The 27,688-nt window shown below is 37.9% G+C and overlaps 1 protein-coding gene across 3 annotated transcripts in view; it reads left to right on the top strand.

Annotated features, from left to right (window-relative positions):
* The window catches only part of Lama2 (laminin subunit alpha 2), a 601,578-nt gene that overhangs the window by 540,197 nt on the left and 33,693 nt on the right, over nt 1-27,688 (top strand). For all 3 annotated transcript variants that reach the window (XM_021173596.2, XM_029482896.1, XM_029482895.1), the window contains 7 exons: nt 1,634-1,793; nt 6,812-6,936; nt 12,428-12,590; nt 13,272-13,416; nt 19,874-20,012; nt 21,831-21,842; nt 24,752-24,872. In XM_021173596.2, the coding sequence (XP_021029255.1) occupies nt 1,634-1,793; nt 6,812-6,936; nt 12,428-12,590; nt 13,272-13,416; nt 19,874-20,012; nt 21,831-21,842; nt 24,752-24,872 (865 nt within the window). The remainder of the gene's footprint in view (nt 1-1,633; nt 1,794-6,811; nt 6,937-12,427; nt 12,591-13,271; nt 13,417-19,873; nt 20,013-21,830; nt 21,843-24,751; nt 24,873-27,688) is intronic.

Below are 27,688 nucleotides of genomic sequence, written 5' to 3'. Positions count from 1 at the left end.
ACCATTGAACCCAGATGAGCCAGTAGTTAGGAAGAGCTGTTGAAGATGCCAGGCTGGTGTTAAAGCTCATCAGAGAAAGATAAAGGCTAGGGGAACGATTTTTTGTTGGCTCTACGTGAGGGATCCAAACAGTTTAATTCAGTTCAAATGGGATTAACTTTTCTACAATAAAACATTTGAAAGGAGGGCTGGGGAGATGGCTCAGTAGATAAAGTGCTTGTGCTGCAAGCATAAGGTCAGAGTTCAGACCTCCAAGACCCATGTAAATGCCAGACAGGTGTGGTGACTCTCCAGTAATTCTAACACCCAGAGAGCAGTGAGGAGAATCACTAGAGTGAATTGCCTAATTTTCCTAGTCATATTAGTGAACTCTGATCTCAACCGCCAGATTGTCCCTCAAAGAATAAGATGAAAAAAAAATGATTGAGGAAGACTCTCTTCAGCTGTGGACATTCCCATGCATGTGCAGACAATGCACATGCAGTCTCACACACTTGTCCACCCATACACTTGAATTATTCATATACAAGCATACCAGTGCACACATGCACACAAATGTTTCCATGTTAACATGATCAAAAGCAATAACTTTAGTTCCTTTTAAGATATGTACATGAGAGAGAGGAGAAAGAGTCAGAGAGGTGGGAAGGGGAAAAGGATAAAGTTCAGATCACCCCCTTGTTGGTATCAGAAGGACTGAGTACTTTACTCTGTTTCTGGACGTTTGTGCTCACATAGTACAGTTATATCTGAAGAGATTCACCCTATTCAAGAGGCCTTGTTGATAAATTCATTCTCTTGTTTCACAGATTTCACTTAGCACTGCCTCCACAAAAATAGAGTTTACTGAAATGAAACAGCAGAGAGAAGGCTATGATTAGGAAGGTTTGTTATGACTGCTTGTCTCTGAAGAGACCAGATTTTCATATTTAACAACTTATGGAAATCAATCATTTAAAAAAAGAAAATGAAATGAAATGATAACAGCTTTCAGGGTTTTTTTTTTCCTATAACTGAATTTAAAAGAGTACTTCTACAAATCTGTATACAGAACTCTACAGATGAACAACTATGTTCTATACGTTAAGATGACAAGACAAACAATGAGGCCTGCAATTCTAGGGAGACTGCTCCAGCAAATTAAGATCCATTAGAGAGAATTTTAGGCAAAATTGTGCAGCTTATGCTGCAGAAGCATGGCTCATTTGGACTCTACTTGCCAACTTAAATTTGACAAAATAATAAATGAAGTCATAAAATTTGTTTATGTTTCATGTCATATAAAGCAGTAAATTATTACGTAAAGCAAGAGGAAAACTCTTTCCTTTTGATCTATAATTGTTCCATCAGCTAACTTCGGCTGTCCTTTCATATCAACATTCATACACAGAATCAGCTTTGTTGTTCTTTCCCTATTTGTATGTTATGATAAATACTTAGCAAATGTCAGATCTTTGTGTTGGCTTGAAAAGCACTGACTTAGTGCTTAGCCCTAAACACAGTTCACTGAAGTTACCTGAGATGAGTATCTCTACTTTATGGCTGTGAGACCTGAGGTTGATCAAATGCGATGCAAATTTCATTTTTTGTATTTTCTTCCCTTCCTCACTTCCACACACATGTATGCCTGAAGAACGGGAAGAAATGGATCTATTTCTGTGAGAGCTTTAGATGGACCCAAAGCCAGTATGTTACCCAGCACCTACCATTCAGTGTCTCCTCCCGGGTATACTATCCTAGATGTGGACGCAAATGCAATGCTGTTTGTTGGTGGCCTGACCGGAAAAATAAAGGTAAGGAGTTGTTTCCATCCCTTTTTCCTCTTATAGACAACGAAGAGAAGGTGTGGAGAGTGCTATAAACACCTGTCCGTGTTTTCTTAACTGGTGTTTGTGAATCCATCAATTTAAGGAATGTTCTTCTTTGGTGGTTTGTTTCTCTTTGCTCTAAGTTATTTTTTGAGACGTGGTCTTACTGTGTCTAGCTAGGCCTGCTTGGAACATGTAATCACCCTGTCTCAGCCTCTCAACTGTTATAATGACAGGCATGTGTCATGACGCCCAACAGAACCTCCATCTTTGAGTTGTGAACAACCCAATCTGGAGGCACCATATTTCTAAGATTTCGATAGTACTTTATTTCTTAACTGTGACATGTTTTTTTATTTTTTTCTTGGCATTTTTTTTCAGTCACTTCAAAAGCAAAGTGTTTCTTAGCTATGCATCATTTTTGCAATTACTTTATGATTTATAAAAGTGAAGTGCTATGAAGTTCAAACATCTAATTAAAAGATTTACAAATCTTCAAGAAATATCATAGGGGCCATACACTTCCAAATCATGATCTGCTTTAAAAAGTTTTTGAGTTGCTCTTCTCTTCTTGTTTATGGAGCAATATACTTAATATTCATAATAGCTTTGTGGCAGGTCCTTGTGCATTTCAATTGCAGAGTGCTTGCATTTGAGAGAAGCTTATGCCGATTAGATGGAATTAGGTGTTGAAAAAACGACCCATGGGTGAGATGTAAGAACACATCTGAATATAATGGGTAATCCTGGACTTGTCACAATCACCCTGAGATGAGATTAGTCAGAGAATGTGACAAGCCAGGATGACCCCACATTCGTGAGAACTGACTTTCTCAGAGTGTGAAGCTGATTTCTTTGCTCTGTGCAAAAAATGCGACTCTGAAATATGAGAGCTGATTCCACAGCTGCACAGTAAAACCATCCTCTTCCATAAAACTGCATATAAATATATACAGTGCATAGTAATATACAGTCATATTGACAACTTTCTCTGCTCTCCTAATGAAAATTAGGGCAACACAGAGTAATACAAGGTCATGAATTTTGAATTCATACCCAGGTTAGATTTGTATCTTCCTATTACTTAAAAAAATGTGGCCTCAAATAAGATATTTAACCCCTGGTGCTCAGTGTTCTGTAGTACAAGAAAGCAGTACGAACACATCCCTTGCTTTTGGGTTAAAAGAAACAATGATAAATGTCTATAATATTTTATAATCCTCATTATGTGTTAAATTGCATTCTAAGCAATTTACATAATTCAATCAATATTCAGCACGAAACAAAGTGTCTTAATGTATTTTGGCTACTCAATTTGTAAGCACTAAACAAAATTTCATTGTTCTAGAACTGAGTGGTCCAGGATCAAGGTACCAACAGGCTGGTTTGTAATGAGAGCCCTTTCTACATGGAAGGCTCTATCTTGCTATGTGCTCCCATATGAGAAAGGGTGTGTGAATTTCTTTGGGCCTTTTGTGTACTAATCCCATTCATGAAGGCTTGACTCTCCTAAACTCCCACATAACCTGAAACTTACTGTGTAAACTAGGCTGGCTGGAACTCCCAGAGATCCACCTGTCTGCTTCCCAAGCACTGGGATAACAGGTATGTTCCACCACGCAGAGGTTTTGAGGGAAAGATTTTCAATGTAAGAATTTATGGAGGTTGTGGATATTCAGACCATAGCAGGATAGATTTTGCAATCTCCCTTGTTTCCTAATTAAGGAACTGAAGAAGGGGGAATTTGAATGTTCTGACCATGTTACGTAGTCGTTAGTGGAAGGGCTTGGACTTGAGCTTAGGGTAGGAGGTCGTTGCTTTTAATATCCTTGCCTCAGTCCCACCTCTAGTCCCACCTTTAAAAAGCATATGTTTAAAATATGTGAGAAATTCCTAGAGTGTGGTTTTTATACCATAAATAATTTTTAAAATTTTTGTGTTTGTATATTTGTGTGTTTTTGTGTTTACATGTGCATGGAAGTAAGCATGCATATGTTCATATATGTATATCAACCAAACGTGATGGTTGGGTATCTTCCAGTATGGCTTTCATCTACCTCTTTCCCAACTCTCATGAGGGGATTTGCTGTCCACTCCAGTGTCTGAGCTATAGTATGCTTCCAAGCCTGGATTTTGTATATATGCTGTAGATCCAACCTCAGGTCCTCATGCTTATGCAGCTGGAACATAACTCAAATATGTATCATCATCATCATCATGATCATCATCATCATGCAGGTGTCACTAGTGCAAAGCAATTCTAAAATTGTCTAAGGATAACGAGAGTACAGAAACAAAGGAAATCTGTAGAAACCCTTAAGATACTGCTTGGACCAAGAGTTCCCAGGCTCCTGATACACAAACAATAAACCAAAACCTACCAGCATGCACTTAATCAACTTACTGCTTGAAATGTAAATGAGCAGGAAGATTTCTCAAGCGTGGCATCTCAGGATGCAGGAAGATTGGAAAAGTAAGTAAAAGCCACAACAGGACGGTCCGTCTCAAGTCAAGAGACACCAGCTGTTGACAGCATTCCAGAGTCCTGTCTCAAATAACAACAGTGACTCTTGACCCCAGCTCCTCTGCATGTCCACAGGACTGGGAAGAGGTGCATATTGTTATGTTAGAACTAAAGCTATAACCCGAATATTTTACCTTCTCATGACCATCTCATTTATTTTCTAAAACATCTCAATCTATTCTTTTTATCTCCAAATAATTCAGGTAGACTTGCAGGCCCATTACTCTTCTGGTTGCTGTGACATGACAAGAGAAAATTAAGAAAGGAAGGGTTTGTTATGGCTCCTAGTCCATCACTGAGGGGACAGAAAGGCATGGGAGGAGGAATGGAAGGTAGTTTCTCACACTGAATTCATAGTCAGCAAACAGAGAGAGGGGGATATTGGGGGGTCTTGATTTGTATTTGTCATTATGTTTAATCTTGGACCACGCTTACTTAGTTTGCTTCCTGATGCTGCGTCAAAGATCATAACCAAAAGTAACTTGGGGGAAGGAGGTATTTGGCTTACATATACTGATCACAGTCTATCACTGAGGGAAGCAACAGTTTTAGATAGTGTTTCTATTGTTGAAAAAAAAAAACAACAACAACAACAAAAACAAAACCATGACCATAAAGCAAGTTGTGGAAGAAAGGGTTTATTTGGCTTATATTTCCACACTGTCGTCAATCATTTAAGGAAGTCAGAACAGGTCAAACAAAGCTGGGTCCTGAAAGCAGGAGCTGATGCAGAAACCATGGTGGGGTGCTGCTTACTGGCTTGCTTCCCCCTTCACTTACTCAGCCTGCTTTCTTATAAAACCCAGAACCACTAGCCAAGAGATGAAAACACCCACCATGAGCTGAGCCCTCCCCCATCAATCACTAATTGAAAAAAATGCTTTACAGCTGGATCTCATGGAGACATTTCCTCACCTGAGACTCCTCCTCCTCTGATGGCTTTAGCTTGTGTCAAGTTGACACAAAACCAGCCAGTACAGCAACCATCACAGCTGGGTTTGGTGTGGTTTCTGATATAGGTAGCAGAATATGCCACTTATTTATAGTAAGTTTGGGCTGAAACAGGAGCTGTTTAAACAGGTTCTCCTGCCTGGACTTTTTCTTTTCCCTCTGTTGTGACTGTAGTGTTCACGGAGCTGATGACCTGTCTTTATGGTAGTAACATCAGAATTGACATTCAAAGGATAATTAAATGGAGCCTTCCTTAGATCCTGGACCATGTGCTAGGGATAGCAGCAAACAAACCTGAGCATGGATGTATATGATCCTCTCTTACAAAATTGCTGTTTTCCCTCATTCTCTTGAGCTGGTGGCCTAACTGTCTGGGAATGGAAACTTGAGATCAGTAGTTCTCATCCTGTGGGTCATGACCCCTTTGGCAGGGTCATGCTTCCCTTTCACAGGAGTCACCCAAGACCATTGGACAACACAAACATTTACAATTCAATGCATAGCAAAATTACAATTCATACAATTCATAGCAAAATTTGTAGCAAAATTACAGTTATAAAATATCAATAAAAATAATTTTATGGTTAAATGTAACTGCAATATAAGGATTTAATATGCTGTATTAAAGGGCCACAGCATTAGGGAAGTTGAGAACCCCTATCTGAGATGAACACTGTTACAGCTTAATTTATTCCTGTGTTCTCCCCTTTATCACTGAGACTCCAATGTGAATTCATTCATGACCTCAAGGGAAAGACATCTTACTGTGTTGTGAGTCAGATTTACACAAAATAAACAGGATCTCAATATATACTTGTCTATAGTAGGCATTGGATTTAGGACCAGAAAATCTCTCTCATAATAATCCCATGTCACAGCCATCTAGAGAAGTTCAATAACTAGCCTAAGGTTGGAAGTCAGAAATAATTTATTTCTGCCACAAGTATACATGGGCTTTCTATCCTCAGACTCAACAAATGAAGAATGGAAAGTATTTGAAATACAAAATTGCACCTATATCAAAAACGTACAGATGTTCTCTTACTGTTTTTTTAAATAATATAGTATGACAGCTACTCACATAGAATTTATATTATATTGCTTTAGGTCTCTTGTGTAATTCAGAGATCATTTGAAGTATATGGGAGGATGGATGGAGGGATGTTATATACAAATACTATACAGTTTTATGAAAGAGGCTTTAGAATCTGAGAACTGTATACTTTGGAGGTGTTTGAACAAATCACTGGAGGTTATGAAGGAAGAATTGCTTCTACTGATGAAGATAATACGTGTAAATGGAGGTCGATTTTAGGTAGTATATAAAGTAGGAGCCACTGATGACATATTTGAGCTTTTCCTTTTTTGACCTTCTTGTTGTTGCTGTGAGGACATAATACAGCCAGAAGACGATGCTAAGATTGTCCTATGCAACAGATAAGAACTATCTGCCTTCTGTTGCTAATAATTCATAAACACTGCAATTCATGAAATCCTCAAATCCCACAAATCCCATGTCTCTCTGCAGAAGGCTGATGCTGTACGGGTGACTACCTTCACCGGCTGTATGGGAGAAACATACTTTGACAACAAACCTATAGGTTTATGGAATTTCCGGGAGAGAGAAGGCGACTGTAAAGGATGTACTGTCAGGTGAGTTGAGATGAAAAGGCCTGTTCTGTGCAACACACAGTTTGGATTTTACTGGATCTCCATCTATCATGACGTAGAATAGGTTTGATTGTACTTCTGGTGGATTTATCAAGTAGGTGAAACTTCAGCTCCCTTCCCAACTGTGAAGATATTTTCCAAGGATCTTGAAAAGTGCCCTTCAATACATTTACATCGCTATGTGTTTTTATAAAATCTTCACAGATGAGAGATTTGAAGCACAGTCAATTAACACTAGTCTCTTCCTCTGTGAGTGCCTCTTCATTGCCACGTGAGTTTGGTTATCTATTAATGACTTCTGGTCATAATTATTATTTTATAAGGAGAGTTACCCCCACAAGCTGATTAAGTATACATATAGAAACCTAGCTTATATCACTTTTCCTGTAGGACTTTTCAAATTGACATGTGAATTCCTGCAAATGCTTACAGGGATAACTGCAGAGAACTTTGAGATGCTGCTTAAGATGGGAGAGATAACAGGTACCCAGTCAATCCTGGAAGAAGTATCATAATATATAGCATCAAATGTAAGAATGAGTTGAGAACAAACACGATTTTAAAGTATATACAACATACAATGCAAATGCAGGAAATAGTTTTATATAAACCTGAATAGATAGTATACAAATAATAAACTAAGAGTAGGGGATTTCTCAACATAAAAATACAGAGCCTCCCCCCACCCAGGCATTTGAGCCTAAAAATAATATGATTATAGTAAAACACTGCAGTATATATTAAATACCTAGAGGATTAAAGTGCTATATACAAGAATTCAGAATTACTAAGGCATTTGGTTTTTTTTTAATTCTAATTTAATGAGTGCATGAGCATTTCAAAATCCCAATCCCCATCAACACAACAGAGAAGATTTTACAATTTCTTCTAAACATCTCTACCTTACCATAAAGGAAGAATCTCCAAGACATCTGTGAAAGTTTTGATGTCCAAGTCCTTTTGGTATCACAACTTATCAACATGGCAGAAGAGGCTGACATATTTAAGATCGTTTTATCCAGAACATATTGACACAGGATATGGAAAGCTGTCTATCAGGTAGTTTCAATTCAACCAAAACCATGAATTACAATGTCAAGGCTATCTTGGTATACATGTAGGCCAGGGAACACAGGCTCAATGTGCCTGATGATTCAAAAACTTCAAACGGTCATTCTGTCATGCACAGATTCTAAGACTATCACATCATTAACATTTAACCTTCTGATACTAAGAAGGATTCAATTCATTCTCACTCATCAAAAGATGTATGACCAGGAAAGGAGGGAAGATGGGCAAAATAGTTAAAAATATAAAGCACGATAAAAATCCCTTTGAAGGGGTATACAGTGCCCCTTTGGAAATATGCTTTGTGGACAAGGTAACATCTGAGGTGATCCTCAAGGATATGTGAAAGTCCAGTAAATGTTTACCAAGTTGAATGTGGAGAGTCCAGAAAGTCAGTGTCCACTGCACATTTCTCTGCCACAATACATTAATGCCATGACTAAAAGCAAGCTGGGGAGGAGAGGGTTTGTCTCAGCTTATGTGATCACAGTCCCAGTCATGGCAACCCCTCAAGCAGAGTAGGAACCTAGAGGTAGGCACTGGAGCAGAAGCCACTGAAGAATGCTTACTGGGTTGCTCCCTACGGCTTCCTCAGCCTTCTTTCTTCTGCGACCCAGAATCAGCAGCCCAGTGGAGAAAAAGTTCACAATGGACTCTGTCCTCCACATCAACGATTAACCAAGAAAATATCCTACAGGCTTGCACATAGAAAATCTTGCTCATAGATTCTCGATAATGTACCTTCTTCCGAAATGACTCTAGCTTATGTCAAGGACAAAAATTACTCAGGAGTCCTTCGTTATGTTTCTTGCTTCAAAATCACACTTATCTTTGATTGTGATTGAGGAAGTTTCATTGTAGACATGAATGATAGAACAGCCCGAGGCATCTGGAAGAGTTCAGAGTGAACCAGGCCAGCAGACTGAACTGGATCACAAGAATAGAGAGATGTGGAACAAGAGAGGAAGGGAAGAAAGGGAAAGGAAGAAGAGCATTATGGGAACCAAGAAAGAAGTGCCAGGAATAGCTTTCTTTTTTTAAAGTAAAGTTCTATGTTTATATAAAAAATTTTATATTGGAAGATTTTTAAAAGTATCTTTTTGCTTTATAGAATTATTTTATAGGGTTGCTATTGTTCTTTTATATGACTTGATTCTATAGTTGCATAGGTTTTGATGGTCATCTCCAGCGCTGTTGACCCATGTGGCCTTGCATTTGTGACAGTTGTGTCTATAGAACTCTATGTACTGTTGCTTTTGGTTTCTTTCCGTGAAGCTTTGTCACATTTTTACATAAATAACAATCATTCGATTTAAAGGAGAAAGTTGATTTTGTGAGAAAGATAAAATACAAACCTATGGGAGGTAAGCTGGGAATATTTTGGGGAGGCCTCAGAATGTTAGCTTTGGAAAGCTGCATTTTAGGTAAATAAATAAATAAATAAAGGGTGTAGTTATTCTGATACTAAGAATATTAGATAAGGAATAACTTACTTTTCTAAAATATGAAAAGTCACATTAAGATTCAATTACAAAAAATGTGCCAGAAATAAAATGCTGTTAGCTGAACCTGAAAATTACACTGAGATTTTAAGTGCTTAGACACACTGTACATCCTTGCTGTACTGGCAAGCAGGCACAGAACGCGGCTGCTCCAGAATAGCAAAGTTGTTCTCTGTGCTTGCTCAAGCAGACTTTAGCACAGAAATAAAATAATAGAAAATACAGGACTATAAGTTTGTAATGTATAAAATTGTTGTTACATTTCCTTTAAAACTATGATCAAAATGTACATGAAAATCTAATATAATGTTGCATGTTGGAATACTATAGTATATAAATGAGCTAACTTTTCTTAACTCAAAGTTACTCATTCAAAGTGGGAGTTTGCTTTTCCTTTTTTACTAAGCTCTGCAGTGAATTGAGTGAAGGCAGCTGTTCTACCCCAGTGTGCTTGCTCACTGCCCACCCAAAACTCTTTCCCATAAATTGTCTTTTGCTTTTGGTGAGATAATGTCAAATGTTGGAGTTGGGAGAGACTTTAGAAATCTAAAAGTGATTGAAACTTTCATGTCACGCTTGGGAAATTCCAACATGAATCGCTAAATGACTTTTGTGAGATTCTCCAGCAGTCCCAGGAGTACCTGATATCTAATCCACATTGAGAAGTAGATAGATTTGGGACACAAGGATGTCAGGGTTTAACTTCCCTATGTTTATATCAGAGAATATACTGACATGTCTCCTTTGAGTCTATAGTTGTGTAGTGATTTTTTTTTTTTTTTTTTGGTGTTTGGGTAATTTAAGTAGCAATGTCTAAGAACAAAGCACATAGAAAGCAAATAGGGAGGATGCTTCCAACCCTTATCTGGGATTTTCTTAGTACCAGGGTGGTTTGATATGCCAGGCTCTGACAAGTGAGAACTACAAGAAATATGTAAAAGTCTCTTGTACCATCTTCCCCCTCCTAGTGCACTGCTTCAGAGGTTAGTGTATTATGATGAAAGGCTAAATAATAGCCAAGTGGCTCACTAGAAAGTATGGGATTAATAAGCTAATTTAGTTCTCCAGGTTAAGATATTATATGAATACACACACAGCATCTTTTATATTACATTTAGTGTTCGAATCCTCTCTAACAAGGAACCAAGAGTAAGTCAACTTGGACAAGTGTGAAGCTGCTTTTCAAACATAGCATATTCAATTTTGTACTCTATAATTTGTATCTCACTGGCCATGATTTTATTGAAATATCATTTTATGGTTCTTGTTTTATATCATACTTCTCTTTAGCCCCTCTACCCTTAAAACAGTACAATGCTCCAGTTTCAAAGCTTACATGAATAGTAATATGCAGCTATTAAACGTTTGAAGACTCTCCCCACAGTGAGACTTGTTCTGAAAGAACAAGTTCTGAATAAACAACCAGTACATAATGATGTGGGGGGAGGGTAGATAGATAGCTGGGTGAATGGATGCATGGTTAGATACTTTAATGCCCAGATACATAGATGGATGAGATAAACTCACACTTGAATAACAAATACTTTTCAAATATTTTATTTATAAGATTTTTCTCAATCACTAATTATTAAATGAATATTGGAAATATATTCTCTGTGAATCCTTTTGCTACATGAAAATCTCCTTTACCCCATAAATGTTTAGTGTAATCTATTAGATGGGCTAGCCTAGACCCTGAGTTTATACCTGCTATAGGTAGGGACCCATAATATCCAAACAGTTTCTTAGAGTCATTTACAAATTAAAATAAACACAAGTTAAAAAGACAGAGTGAAAACACAGATCTCTTTCATTGTCTGAATTTAATTTACCCAAGGAGGACTTGTTGGACAGGGATTATCTTGAGTTTGAGGGCTCATGTTCTTCCATGCTTTGTAGATGGGAAGTGTCTTAGTAGATTCAGCACATCCCAAATTTTAACAGTAAACATAAATATCACTAAGAAGGACTTAAATATTATGTACTTTTCTACTAAGTACTTGCCTTAAAATAACTATGAAAGTGGATATTAGCCCAGAAACTTAGAATACCCAAGATATAAGATACAATTTGCGAAACACAGGAAGCTCGGGAAGAACGAAGACCAAGATGTGGATACTTTGCCCCTTCTTGGAACTGGGAGCAAGGCACCCATGGAAGGAGCTACAGAGACAGAGTTTGGAGCTGAGACGAAAGGATGGAACATCTAGAGGCTGCCATATCCAGGGATCCATCCCATAATCAGCCTACAAACGCTGACACATTGCATACACTAGCAAGATTTTGCTGAAAGGACCCTGATATAGCTATCTCTTGTGAGACTATGCCGGGGCCTAGCAAACACAGAAGTGGATGCTCACAGCCAGCTATTGGATGGACCACAGGGCCCCCAATGGAGGAGCTGGAGGAAGTACCCAGGGAGCTGGGGGAATCTGCAACCCTATAGGTGGAACAACAATATGAACTAACCAGTACCCCACCAGAGCTCGTGTCTCTAGCTACATATGTATCAGAAGATGGCCTGGTTGGCCATCATTGGAAAGAGAGGCCCATTGGTAGTGCAGACTTTATATGCCTCAATACAGGGGAACTCCAGAGCCAAGATGTGGGAGTGGGTGGGTAGGGGAGTGGGTGTGGGAGGGTGTGGGGGACTTTTGGGATAGCATTGGAAATGTAAATGAAATAAATACCCAATAATAAAAAAAAAAGAAAGTCCAGGAAAGAGATTATGGTTTGAGGGCTAAGGCTGTGGCCAGTGGAGGTAGGGGTAAGAGGAATCCGTGTCATGTTTGAGATAGTTTGTATCCCACAACAGCTTGCCATTCAGTCCTGGCAAACTGTTATCCTTCATGGAAGGATAACAAACCAAAGAGGTCTAACTGGTATGAAATGTCTCTTTTCAGCCCACAAGTGGAAGACAGTGAGGGGACTATTCAGTTTGATGGTGAAGGCTACGCATTAGTGAGCCGCCCCATCCGCTGGTACCCCAACATCTCCACAGTCATGTTCAAGTTCCGGACATTTTCATCAAGTGCTCTCCTGATGTATCTTGCCACACGAGACCTGGTAACATGGAGAATGGGAAATGTGTTTGCTTCTTCTTTTTTGTAGAATACCAATATAATGATTAGTTATTGATAAAATTATCAGTTAAACATAAAGGAGGTTTATAATAGCTGTGGGGTAGCCAAGAATGATACAGCAAATGCTTACATATTTTCAGTGATAATTTAATCACAATAGAATGTAGTGGTTTTGTTTTGTTTTTTCAGTATCACATCCCAGATAACTCTTTATGGGAACCACACAGTGATCATTTGCCCAGGATGGAATTATGTGGGACAAATATAGTTCTCTCTTCCTATTTGAGAGACTTCAGCTGAAAGATATTTTGAAATACTTCTTGGCCTCAGTTTTTCTCAGATCCGTGTTTCTTTAGTAAATTCTTTTGGGGATCTTATAGCTTGAGTTGCCTAATGGGTTTTCAAAGGAATCCACTTTGCACTACTGTCATAAGAGAACATGTCCCAGTGAATTGACTGTGACCATCTGTACTATAACATCACACTCACAATCCAAGAAACATTACAAAGTGTAACACTGGTTCTGTTTCAGAAATGTACTCCTATCACAGGTGACATGCACAGCAATCTAGTCATGAGGCCCCTTTATAAACCCCATAAAAAGTGAATACCCATATATTTCTCTGTGTATCTAATCACTTGTGTGTTTTTACTCTATTACTAGAAAGATTTCATGAGTGTAGAGCTCAGTGATGGACATGTGAAAGTCAGCTATGACCTGGGCTCAGGAATGACTTCCGTTGTCAGCAATCAAAACCATAATGATGGGAAATGGAAAGCATTCACGCTGTCGCGGATTCAGAAACAAGGTGAGTTGTAAAAGTCAGAATGCAGCATGTACCTAAGCCATGCCACCCAAAGTACCCGTGAACATCATCAGGAGAAGGGCCTTGCCTGTAATTTCAGTTACTTGCAAGTTCTGTGAAAAAATGATACAGTCATTTCTTTGGCTTACATTATAGGTGGTTTAGACAAGACTGATTGAAGAGCCAAATGGTTCTCTGTCATTTTCTTTTTTGAAACTGAGAGCTTAATTTGGACGCATGAAAGTGTCTTAAAGCCTGTGAAATTATATCCTATAACAGGTTTGGAAATGGTTATGTGCTTTTCTGTTTTGTCGAGAAGTTCCTTTACTTTAAAACCTATAGGGTGGTATGGTACAACTATAGGTTCTGTTCTCTTCCAAAATGCCAACAAAACTGTAAATATGTTCCTGTAATTAACTGAGAAATTGGCATGACATTTGTTATGGTTCTGAGACTTATTAAAAGTAATCATTATTTCATTTGATTATATCGAGAGGTATTTTGATCTGTTGTTAGAGAATGGAAAATGTACCTGTAAACTTAAGTATGCTGGCGAACATATGTGGGTGTATACATGCACGTTATTCATATACATCATAAATTCATATGCTGTGTGTATATATATTGTGTATATGTACATACATGTGTGTGTGTGAGAGAGAAAGAGAGAGAGAGAGAGAGAGCGCTAATCTTGGCTGATAGCTCAAGTCAGATGTGACCTCACATCCAGAACTGCCTCTATCAGATGTATCTGTTGCTGCACAAGGAATAATTGGGAAGCATTTTTTTTCATTTCCAATTAAAGTAGAGTGGCCCAGCCGTGTCCATCCAAAGGCAGGTGGACATGGGCTGTATAAAAAGGGTAGCTAAATGTAAAGCTCGAGGGAAGCCAGTGAATAGCACACTGACAGCTTCTGCTTCAAATTGGTCTTAAGTTCCCACCTTGGCTTTTCTTGATAACGAACTGTAACCTCTAAGTTGAATAAACCCTTTGCTCCTCAGAATTGTTTTTGGTCAGAATGTTTGATCACAGCAACAGAAAGTGAATTAAAGCAAGGTGTTTAATCATAACCAAGATGGAAGGCCATATCTCTTAGTAGTTAGAATGGTATAATGATCCAAATGTTATTTGGATAGAATCTTATTATTCTCTTTACTATGGCATTACCAATATCTGAAATCCAAACTTTGATACTTGTACAAATAGATATAGACTTAATTAATATTTAGGAGGCCAATGTGATATTTTAAGAAAGTTTAGATTTAATGGTGTGCCACCTTACCTCACAGCCTCTATTTAATAATGTTTTGTGAATCATCTACTAAGCACTGTGCAAGAACTAAAGGAAATCTGAAGCAAATTTTGCCTTCAAGAAACTTATGGTCAGATGATTGTTACTAGATGGGAGAGTTGTGTATAGTAAGCTAGGTGTCTTCCACTGTAAGAGTTTCTATTGCCGTGATCAAACACCATGACCAAAAGCAATTGGGGAAGGAAAGGATTTATTTACCTTACTCTTCCATATCATTGCTAAAGGCACTCAGGACAGGAATTCAGGAAAGCCAGGAACTGATACAGAGGACATGGAAGAGTGACGCTTACAGGCTTGCTTTTTGTTGTGTGTTCACCTAACTTTCTTATAGCTCTCATAATCACCAGCCCCAGGGTGGCACTACCCACAATAAGCTGGGCCTTCCTATATCAATCACTAAATAAGAAAATTACCTACAGGTTTGCCAACAGAAAAATCTAACAGAGGCATTCTTCTCAATTGGGGTATCTTCCTCTCAGATTAAGCTAGCTTGTGTCAAGTTGATATAAAACTAGCTGGTACCTAGTCTTAGAAGGAAGCTATTTGAGTGGTAAGGAGAAATCAGAACCAGGAAGTACCCCTGAGACATGAACAAGGGCAGGAGAGTGGCACCTGCAGAGTTCTCAAAGGAAAGTTGCACAAAATCTGAGGCCACCTGAGAACATGACAACCACCTTAAAGCTGCATCTCCTCAGAGAAACTCCGTAGAGAACAAAAAAGCTGATGTTACCATTGTGTAAACTGGTGTGCTGCGTCCTTTGTCCTCATGTAAAAGAGACACAGAGCTCCCAGGTGATAAGAATTCTGTGCAGTTCAGGAAGGACACTTAATTAGATGTTTCTCAAAGTCCTTTAATCACATAAACCCTTCTACTACTGCAACAGCAATGTTCTGCCAGACACGTGTTAGCAACCACACTGATCACTATCAGTAAATGTGTAACCTAAGTAGATGGATGATGTTAAAAAAAATCACTGGATGATGCTTGGATAGCAGGGTGAGTTTGTGCAGATCCTTGTGAGCTAATAAAATGATGTTAGCCATAGGGGATCTTAACTCTACCAAGATTGTGGTACTATTAGATTTGGGCTTCAGTGAAATTTCTTTCAGAGTAGCTTGGTCAGTATCATTGTTACCTCCTGAAATCTTGAGAGAACCAGTAAATAGGAAAAAAAAAAAAAACCTAAAATCAGTAATGAGAATGGAGAGAGAAGGAGGGTTGAGTGATCTCAAATATTATATACTCAATAAGCTTCAAGGAGCAAGATCTGGAAGAATCCTTTTTTCTTAGATAACAAGATTATGGCAGTACTATTGAAGGAGTTGCTAACTAAACTGAGAGAAAATATAAGGAGTTTTGTTTTGTTTTGAAAAAGTCAGTTCTATGTGGGACATGTTGTATTCAGGGTAGCTTTATTATTATTAGTGGCCTAAGTGAGACTGTGTGCTAAGCAGGCAATTAGATGGAGTGAGGATAATGGAAATCTAGAGAGGAGGTGGAGGAGTTGGAACCATCCTCATGCTTGCAATGGTCAGAGATAAGCTTAGGGTGAGAACAGCGAGTAGAATATCAGATCAAGCAGGCCCACAGCCTGAAAGCCCACAAATATTGAAAGAGTAATTAAATGAAGACCCTATAAGGGGGCAATAAGAAAATAATCATAGAAAGCTAAAGCGAGTCTTTGTGAAAGCCTGACATTAAAGTAGGAAAAGAACACATTTCTTCAAAGAATAAGGAACTGGACACGGTGACACATGCCTTGAATCCCAGCTCTGGGGAAGTAGAGGCAAAAGGATTAAGAATTAAAGGTCATCCTTTAATTAAATTATATGAACAACACAAACTCATCTATAGTCACATAAAGCATATGAGCGCTATGGATGTCAAGACGGCAGAAGTGTAGGGTATGGAGGTAGAACTGCAAAGACTCACAAGGAAACTTTTGGAGGGATAGACACACTCATTTTCTTGAAAGAAGTAATGAGTTCCATTGATGTATGGATACTACAAATTTTGTTAGCATGTGCCTATTAAACACTGGTGAAGTTTAATATACCAGCTAATCCAATAATGCATCACTAAAGCTATTTTAAATATCATAATTAGTATACATACATAGAATAACTGTACGTGAGGACATTGATTTTATTGGATATGAAATGTCAGAGGGATGCCTTTAAGTTTAAAAGACTGATTGGGAGTAACCAATAAAATAATTCATCTATGCTTGAGAGTACAGAGTTCCCCACTTTGGTTCAGAATATGTTTCTCATTAAGAGAAAATGCCAGTAATGGTGTCTTCCTTGCCAGCTGTGAATTTTCAGATAAGTTCATGCTCAGACGTGAATATTTGGGGGAGCTGTTATCATATCATACATAAAATGAACTTGAGTTTACTATATTGACTAAAACTAAGAGGTGAGCAAGAAAAAGAACATTAGGACAGATCAATATATCCTAAGTATTTAAAGATATACGGGAAGGGATAGTGAGATGACACAGCAGCTAAAGGTGCCTGCTACCAATGCTGACCTCCTCAGTTTGACCTGTGGAACCAGCATGGTCAAACAAGAGAACTATCTCCTGAAAGTTACCCTTGCCCTCCACACATATGTGTGCATGTGTACACACACATAGGCACATACACATGTTTAATAAATGTAATTAAAACCTTTCTTAGGGGTAAATGGGAAGAGACTGAAAATTAAAAGTTAGAAAAACTAAAAAGGTTGATACATTGGAAGGCAAAAGAAAAAAAAATCCTACAATTAAAGAAATACTAACAACATCAAATATCTCATTAAAACTATGATAAGGACTTAAGGTGCTCAGGATTTGAAGGCTTTAAGATAGGAGTGCACCAAGCACTGAGTTGAGATAGAGTAAGACTGCAGCAATGTAGGTGATTGCATTTGATCAATGACCATATTCGTTGCTTTGTACAGAGTATTGTTTGTAAAACCACTGCTATCTTGAAATTCAGAATCATTCCATGAGGGTGTTTGCACCTTCCTTCACTCTGGAGTGAAACCACAGCAACTAATATATTAGACAGCATAATCCCCAGAGTGCACAGAATGGGTCCAAAGCTGAAAATAACTAGGTTTTTGTTTAATTTAGAGAAGAAAAGGATTACCAAGGTAGAAATGGTGTATAACAACCTGAGATGATTACAAAATTATATAAAAAGTCCCCATGCTCTGCTTACTAAGGAATAACACCAATTTTCCCCCATGGTTACTCATAAAATGGATCGCTAAACCCACCAAATCTAAATGTGTATAGGGGTAGCTTCTCTGATAGTCTACAAATAAAACAAATAATGAGGACTAAGACTTCCTATTCAAAGCTTCCTCATCCCTGGCACTCTCAAAGGCTGCAGGGAAGCCTTCATTAGAGTTAGCTGTGGGGCTGAGTCATCAGAATCAGCTGTGGGGCTGAGTTCCATTTGAGTTCTGCCAATGCTCTTTGGTCCTGAAATGGCTTCCAGAACTACAGATATCCTCTCATGGATACAGAGGGAAAGTATATCCAATCACTAGCTTGCTGGTGACAGAAGCAGAATCCCATTCATACACAGTACTGAACTATTCCCCAAGTCTTCAGAGAGACAAGTTTCATGTTCCCATGAACGGAGCCATATAAAGCTTCTCTGTGATAGGGATTTAAAAAATAGACTATGTATAAAAGTCTTAAAAAACAGCTCCGTAAATCTAATTTTCCTTCATTTTCAATCTGATCTAAGAGGTATGTGTATAGAAAGCTAATTATATGTGTAATGGTAATTAAATATATGTATAAAACTAATTAAAATTTTTAACATTGTTTTGTTAAATACATCTTAATGGGACAACTATTCCTTTATGGTAATCTTCACACTATCTAGTTTGGTTTTTTTACTTTTTACAAAACTGGACTTTTGCCAGGTTTAGTGGGGCATTTAGAATACCTTTAATTCTGACACTCAGGAGGCAGAGGCAAATGGATCCTTGAAGTAGAAGTCCACTCTGGTCTTCTGTTCAAACAAATTTGAGTATTGCCTCATCTGCGCCCCTCTGTTGGAACACCACAGAGTACACTGGCATGCTGAAAGGTCTGGGCAGCCAAGCATTACTATATATGTTCAACATTGATCCAGCATATACCATATGCATTTGAACCAGGGACATGGAAGAAACTAACGCTGCAAACAGTGACTATTTAGAGATTCCCTTATGGCTCCAATGCCCATGTCCAAATCCACCCTAATTCTCATCTTCTACCAGGCCAAGATCCAGAAGCAAAACCTGTAAGATTAATAAGCTGATGCCTCAATATCCATCAAGGGCCTAAAACAAGTAATGTGCTTGAAGGTTAGGTCTAGTAGGTAACATGCTGAGGAGGCATGTAATTCAGAAGGAGCCAAGCCTGACCTTTAGAAATGAGTGAGAAAATGGATGATATAAAGAATTCCCATTTGCTTTCTAAACAAAGCAGTCTCAGGAGAGATATAACTCCTCCTTCTCCCTTCCCTATGTCTATATTCTGATCCCCTCCACATGAGAAAACCCTTTAAGATCTAAGAAAAGCAGTAAGTCATGAGGACAGTACATCACTCACAACACAGCCTCCCGGTCTACCGTATGTTTTACAGTAGATATGGATCTCGGCACCTCATGGGACCAATTATCCACATCTCTCTACTTGTATGTGCTATGATTTTATTCAAGTAAAACTTTGCAAATGAACAGAAACCTCAGTCATTCTGAGTATGCTGAAATTCACAAATTTGTAGAAGCAACGGGTTGAAACAGTTCTAATTATCCAATTTCTAGTTAGGCAGTTGTGGTAACAGAATACTCTTTTTCTTTAGTGTAAGAAATGATATCAAGTGGTTCTCTGATAGCCATATAAACTTCCCTCCTTTGTCTGCTGATGTGCCTTCATTGTGTGGAAGCCATTATTTTCCTGCTCTGGTGTGAATCTATCCATAATGTACTGAATTAATGCTATTGTTGCACATTAAATGGTTACATATGTAATACACATGCTGAGAGAACACCAGTGTCTATTTGAAATGTCGACAATGTATCTCCAGTTGTCAGCAGGAACATAGCTGTGGTGAGCCTTGTGCTAATTAAATAGAATATTCCTTTCTCCATTACAGCCAACATATCCATTGTAGACATCGATTCTAACCAGGAGGAGAATGTAGCTACTTCATCTTCTGGAAACAACTTTGGTCTTGACTTGAAAGCAGATGACAAAATATATTTTGGTGGCCTGCCAACTCTGAGAAACTTGAGGTAATCTAGTGAATACTTAAAGTGAAAGTTTTAATTAAATGGTCACTAGCATTGTGAAGTTTAATTACAATAGCAATGTCATATAACCTTTAGCTACAGAAAGGACTAATCAAATAATAATAATAATAATAATGTCGCATGTAAGAACAACACTAGGATGTAGAAACTGGGGATTAATTTGACATCTTTGTTGAAGAGATAAATTTGAATTGCTATTTCTCTTATATACACTTGCTGAAAAGAATTATGAAAGTAATTAAAGATGGAAGCTGAAGTTGACTGTGGGTTTTGTAATTGCTGTTCTCTGCACACAGTCACCAGAGAGAATGGCATTTGACATTGTGCAGGCTTCTGAAAATTAGTCAGTGTTCAGGATGCTGTGAGTGTAATCTATGTTATTGTGAGTCATTAGCATCATAATAGCATAGGGGAGCTTTCTGAAATACCTAATACTAAATGACATTTGTTATTCACATGCCTGTTCTAGCATAGCTTGGAAATTTCCCATATACTCTGTAGTTTGCAGGATAGGGAGACATCTTTAGCTCACATTTCAGATGGAATGAAAGATCTCAGAGAAGTACCAAGTTTTGAAGTTTTCATTTTTGGTTTTTGGCTTTTTATTGGTGGTTTATCTAGGGTGATAAAATTCTATGCTACATCTGGAGAATTTTTAAAATACTATAGTTGGAAATCATGGAGGAGACTTACTCCCTATATATCACTTTCATATCAACTGAGGGTGTTTTCCTCAGAGTTTATTTATACACCAGGCAATTAATTGTCGAATTGACAATCTTTCATAGGTGTCTATTGATAAGCTTCATGCTACAGGTCATATATGCATATTCATACACATATTATATATATATATATATACATATATTACCATATTTGTTAGTCATATAATTCTGAAGTATCAAGTTATAAAAAAATCACTGCACATCAAAGTGACTTGAAGAGTGACGTGGTTATCAATTAATAGTTTCTTTGCTAAACATACATTCAACACATGATTTCTAAATATCTACTGTGTACCAGGTAGCATACCAAATGCCGGAAATCCAGTATTCATTTAAATCCAAGATTTATCTTACAAAATCATTAACTATATTCAGAATGAATTACATGTAGTAAAATAAGACTACCTATAAATATTTCATTTAATCTAGTCATGGTTTTTATTTTCAGAAAGTAAGTTTGTAAAACACAAATACATCATGAATTAATTGAGAATGGTTTGTATCTTGGGTGTATTTTTAGAAATTATGTTTCCAAACATAATTTATTACTGAAATTACATAATTTATTTACTTTCTCCATTCGGCAATTTAAATTATAATCCTGCTGTAGTATGGCCGTCTATTACAAAATCATCTTAACATGCATATTTGTGGTTGGCAAAGCAGTCATGCGTTTATCTATTGTTTTTCACAGTCAAAATCTCTACATTATGTGCTAAACACAAATTATTTTCATATGTATTGTTAAACTTGATTGTTTTGAGAGGCAATATTTACAAGCTATTCATAAATACCATGTTGGTGCACTTTCCCATATATCATGCCAATAAAAATAAGAGCTCTAAATTTATATTCCAAAATAAAAATGTGTAAGAGGTATAGTTTGGGGAATCTTTGATTTCTGGTTTTATTTCTATGGAGGACATTTATCTATTCAGTGTCCTGTCCTTTTTAAAATATTTCCTTCTATAAGATGAGCTTATAACAAAATTTGTTATTAAAGTTTGTTGTTTTGTTAAATGGAAATGCAATTGAAAGTAAATTGTTTTTTTTTTTTCTTTTCCTTTGGGCTTAGTATGAAAGCAAGGTAAAATTTAAATTTGTGCATGCCTTCTCCAAGTGCATGGCTGGGCAGATGCAGCTTTGTGGGGGCAGCAGCAGTGCAGAGTCACAGCAACACAGATGTAGTTGCTTCTACTGTAGATTTCAGGAGCAAATGATGCATACTGCAGGAGTCCTCACGCTTTCCAGCACTTCAGAAGAGCCTGTGCTTGCCCACCATCAATTGGGTTACAATGTCTGTTGTTTCGCCAGCTCTAAGGGAATTTCACAGCTTACTTGTGCAAACACCTGCCACAGGACCTCCCAGTGGCCAGCAGGATATGCCCAAAGGGCAGCTGCTCAGTCAAGCTTAAGGATATACTCTAATTCTGCGGAGCTATAGTAAGATGGCTTCCAGAGCAGAACCTTAAACTCTGGCCTCCTTAATACTGTGCTTTTTGCGCAGCAAGCCACCCGTGCTACAAAATGCCTAGCACTGCCTTCTCGCTTATTGCAGACCTGCAAATGTGCATTTACATGGCCATTGTACCTCTTGTCAACGCTGCTTGTTTATTGTCATATGGAAAATTATCTATGGAGATATATGAAAAGATCCTCTGCACATACCACATTTCAAGTAATTATTTGAGTTAAGAGTGGAGAGATTTAAAGACAGTCTCTCCATACCCATTCAGAAACCTTGACATTCTTCCCTGCTGGCAGGTATTAGTAAGAATTACCAGCCTTGGAAGTGGCTGATCAAATCCTGGAGATGGCTGGCTGACCCTGGCCAAAGCCAAAAGTGTTTTGGCATTTCAAGAGCCTAATTTTGCCATATTTCTGAACAAAAGATAATGAAGCCAAAATGATCCAGGAAATGTTTGAAGCAGAGACCACATTTTAATATTGAAACTAGAAAACACTAGAAAATGTAGGGAAAATAATAAGTCATTTTTTTCATTACATCATTCTGACACTAATCATGCCCTGTTTGCAGAGACGGGTAAAACGCAAAGAGTGGACATTCAGTGGATATACATACCGATAAATAAAACTTCAGGTTACCACTGGGTAGCCTTGTAGTGTTTGTGAATGAGTGGTGAACCTCAATAAAGAGACCGTAGGAAGCAAACGGCTGGACCATGTCTCCTGGGGCTTTCCCAGTGTTCACTTTGCCAAACCATTACATTTCAAAAAGGATCTTAGTATTTCCATGGAACAATAAATTTGGTGCAATTTATTTTATTGACGATATTTCCTTCCCCCCTGAAATTGCCATAGATCTTCTCTCCTTTAATAGACAATTCAGAGGCAAGTGAGCACAGGAAATGAAGTCCACCATCCTTTTTGTTTTTCCATGATGATAAGCAAGTACCCTTCCCACCAGCTGCCCATGTTCTTCATAATTACTGACTGAAGGGATGGAAGGAGAAGACCTTGGGAACCAGCGATGGTGATCAAAGGAAATAAAGAAGCTCCAGGAAAACTGGGGTGGACGTGGAGAACAGAACAAATACTTGACAAGAAATAAATCACCTGGTATAGGTGCCAGGCTCTAATTTGCTCTCCCACCTGTTTTCCCTTATGACATGTGCTTTTTATAAAGATGAAAACAAGAAAATTGGCATCAAGGGATACAGAGAGGAGAATTAATCATTATCCTATCAAGTACAATATTGGTGTCGATTGGACACTTTCCAGATGCTCATTAACAATACATAATGAAAAATTACAATTTTTACCCTTATATTTCGACAACAGTTCAATGTAGTAGCTACTAACTACTGAGGGCATTTAACTTTAAAATACACACTATCAACAATACTCGGCTTCTCCTTTGCACGGAATACATTGCAAGTCCCAATAGCCACATATGTCTGGGAACTAGTAAACTGTGAACTGGACAGTATAGAGCAGAACATGTCTATCACCACAGAGTTCTGCTGTCATAGACTTGAGCAATGTCATAGCCATTCACATCCTGTCTGTAAGTGTCAACTGCACATCTAGATGTCCTGTGCTCAGCAGTGTATCCAGACTTTGCTCACAGACACTACTGTCATTATGTCTACTTATACATACAAAGATGGAGTCCTAGATAAATCAGATCACTTGGTCAATATCAAATAATCTGAGCAACATTTTAGAGTTTAAGGCAAGGAATTAATTTCTAACTGACATAATTTTTGGCATGCTTGCTGTGTCTTTGAATGTAGTGAGCAGAAAGCAAGCATTCAAGTGTAGTTTGAGTGGAGAAGATATTAACCATATTAAAAAGAACTATTATGTATTAGGTTGCCTTATATTGTAATGGCACACATATATATATACACACATTTACATACACATACTTTCTCACACACTCACACATATGCACATGTACATACATATGTACACTCTCACATACTCACATATGCAAACAGATCCCCATGTGCACGTGTATGTGTGTGTGTGTGCACACGTGCGCACACACACATAAACACAAAACACCCTCTAGAGCTTCAGGAAGATTTCAAACAAACATTTCCAAATATTCTTCCTAAATTTCAAACAAGACTTTTAAGAGCTTTTTGTAAATAATTGAATTATTTCACCCACGCAATCATCTGCTCTTTGGTGGAAACGAGAAGCAAGAAGCACTTATTTCATTATGCTTGTGAAGCATTAATAAGTGAGTTGATTTCTGGGCTGCATACTGAAATTCCATGAGGGAAGTTTCTCTTAGAGAGAAGAACAGTACCAGAATTCTTGGTGAAGAGTGATGTCAACTTGCTCTCAATCACATATCAGCAACCAGGGCTTGCTGAGTGCACGTGTATGCGTGTGCACCTTGATAGACATGCTTTTGCCTGTGTGTGTATGTGTTTGCTCTACATGGCTCCTTCTAGGGCTCAGAGTCTACACAGCCATCCATCTAATGGAATTGCTTTTGTTCTCCATTTGACCACTCAATAGGCCAGAAGTCAATGTGAAGAAATACTCAGGCTGCCTCAAAGATATTGAAATTTCAAGAACACCTTACAATATACTCAGCAGCCCTGATTACGTTGGTGTGACCAAAGGCTGTTCACTGGAGGTTGGTCTGTTTCTAAAGGTTCTGTAACATATTTATATCATACTTCATTTACTTAACATGACATGTGCTTTTGCTAGAACTGTTCCCTTGTTAATGTGTTTAGACTTATACTGTTCCTTTCTTAGCCATGCAGATACGAGAGAGTAAAACAGAAGCATTCTACCAATGTATTATGAAGAGCCAAAATTATGTGCCACTTTCCAAATCATATACTACTTAAATGTAAAGCAAGTAACTTTAGTACAACTAGCACTTCCGTTTGGGTCTCTCTCCCTTTCCAATAATACTATTTCTCAGTTTCGTCATCTTTCTTAAATCCATTTCCTCTTTCCATGTGATACAGCTCTTGATTATCTGTTTTCCGAGGATGTATTAGTAGTTCACACAAACAGTGGGTATCATCACCCACTCTCCCACCAGTGTGTGGCATCTTTCCCACAGCTTGGAAGTTGCATCTCATTCAACTCTGCAAAGACCCGTGGGATAGGTGCAAAATTTCCTGAATCTCAGAAACTTCTTTGTTGCTAACACAGCCTAGTGATGGCTATTCAGTAGTGACTCTTCAATTCTGGCCAATCGGTATGAGAAAACACACAGAGCATCACTTTTATCTCTAAAAATATCTATGGTAAAACTAAAGGTGACCAGAAAATACTAGCAAGAACTTTATGGAAAGTTTATATTGATGAGATTTTAAAATAAGAAAATGTTGACCCTACTAAAAATATATATATATATTTTTTTTTGGTTCACCTACTATGATAAAACTGCTCCTTTTGGTATATTCCTCCAGTGTAGGTCATTATGAGTCACTCCAGAAGAAAGGACAGTAACCAGAAAAAGTAGATTTGCCTTCTAGCTGGGTGGTGGTGGCGCGCACCTTTAATTCCAGCACTTGGGAGGCAGAGGCTGGTGGATTTCTAAGTTCAAGTCCAGCCTGGTCTACAATGTGAGTTCCAGAACAGCCAGGGCTACACAGAGAAACCCTGTCTCAAAACAAACAAACAAACAAAACAAAATAAAACAAAAAAGAAAAGAAAATGAAAAAAAAACCAGTAGATTTGATCACTGAGCAGTGGGATTTTAAGATTGGAACAGACCTGTCTGGGTCTTCATAGCAGCTACAGACTTTGTGTGAAATGGCCACAGACTTCCAGGCCAAACTTCATGAGAAAGGAGGAAATACAGAAGGATCTAAAACTCAAATGGTCCATACTGTCATCTTGAGGAAAAAAATTCTGAGACTTTATGTCTTCTATGTCTACCTCTTATCTGCAGTCAAAAGATATATCACTACAGTAGAAGTCTGTCCAGAGCAATGAACTTGACAGGCTGTGTGCACAACACCCATGTCTATATAAAGGCATTCCAGAATTGAGAACTTATGGCTAAAATAGGAGACAGAAATTTAATATATATTGCAAAGTCTATGCAGTGGTCTTGTCTGAACCATCTAAAACTGAGAAATTAGAAAATCAGAATAGAAAGTAGATTTTATCAACTCCTTTTTACCTACTTCTGTGCCATTTAGCTGAGCTTGGAACCCTATCAGTGGAAGGGAGCTGGGATAGCCCACGCGAAAGGATTTTATGCTTTTACTACAAACAAAAACAAAAACCTGAGACTTATAAAAATGAGTATTTTAGGTCACTGAAATGTCCAATGACATGGTCTTTCTGAAATAAACACCAACACTTTTAGAATGTAGAACTCCTCCAGATATTACAAGTGATGATAAAAAAATCTTTACTGGCAGAAAAATTCTCTAATTAAAATGAGATGTTGCAGGACCAGGGAGATAGATCAGGAGTTAAAGGTCTGTTCTACTCTTGAAGAGGAATTACCTGTGGTTACCACAGAAGATAACTCACAACTTCCTGTAACTCCACTGCAAGGTACATCTAGAGTCCTCTTCTGACCTATATGGTCATTGCATTCACATGCACAACCCACCCACACACACACACACAACTTAGATTTAAATACAACCTATGTAAAAGAGATGACTCAGTCTAAATATAAAAGGATAGAAGGGAGGAAGAGGAGGGCAAGGTTGTGAAAGGTAACATTTATGAACAGATGAGATCTGTGTAAGGCTACATGCTTCTTCATGGCTTTGGGAAGTAGGTAACTTTCTCCTCTGTGTACAACAAAAACATGGTATTATTTTTATTTTGAAAAAAAGCAGACATGAAATATTTGGCTTATTTATTTTTAATAATTAGGTTGTATCTCTAGAAATTATTGTAAAGAATATTTTTGTACTCCTGATATGAATGAACATTTTTCCATGGGTTCTTCATAATGAAGAATGTAGATATAAGCCATGATCTATCTATCTCTCTCTCTCTCCCTCCCTCCCTTCCTTCCTTCCTCCCTCCCTCCCTCTCCTTCTCTCTCTCCCTCCCTCTCTCTCTCTCTCTCTCTCTCTCTCTCTCTCTCTCTCTCTCACACACACACACACACACACATACACACACATAAGCATCTTTTAAACATAAAAAAAACATTGTTACTACATAGTCAAGAGATTTAAGAAAGACAGCAAGATAGATTTAAACCAAAAGAAAATTTCACCTACCAATAATCTTCCACAGTTGATGTAAATAGCTCTATAATTAAAACAGAGGCCATAATTTTTTAAATTTTAAACTGAACTGTTCCAAAGATTCACTGTTTGAAACAATATTTCTTTAACTTCAGCTGTTCTTAAGCTTTCAAAGAGACTATAGATTTTCATGCTCCCTAAAATTATATTACTTTTGTAATCTTGTTGAATTTTCTGAGGAAGGGGGTGGTATGGAGAATTTAGCCCC

The sequence above is a fragment of the Mus caroli genome, chromosome 10, assembly GCF_900094665.2.
Source record: "Mus caroli chromosome 10, CAROLI_EIJ_v1.1, whole genome shotgun sequence".
NCBI classification, from domain to species: domain Eukaryota; kingdom Metazoa; phylum Chordata; class Mammalia; order Rodentia; family Muridae; genus Mus; species Mus caroli.
The sequence above is the reverse complement of the archived record's forward strand: the minus strand, read 5'-3'. Positions and strand labels throughout refer to the sequence as shown.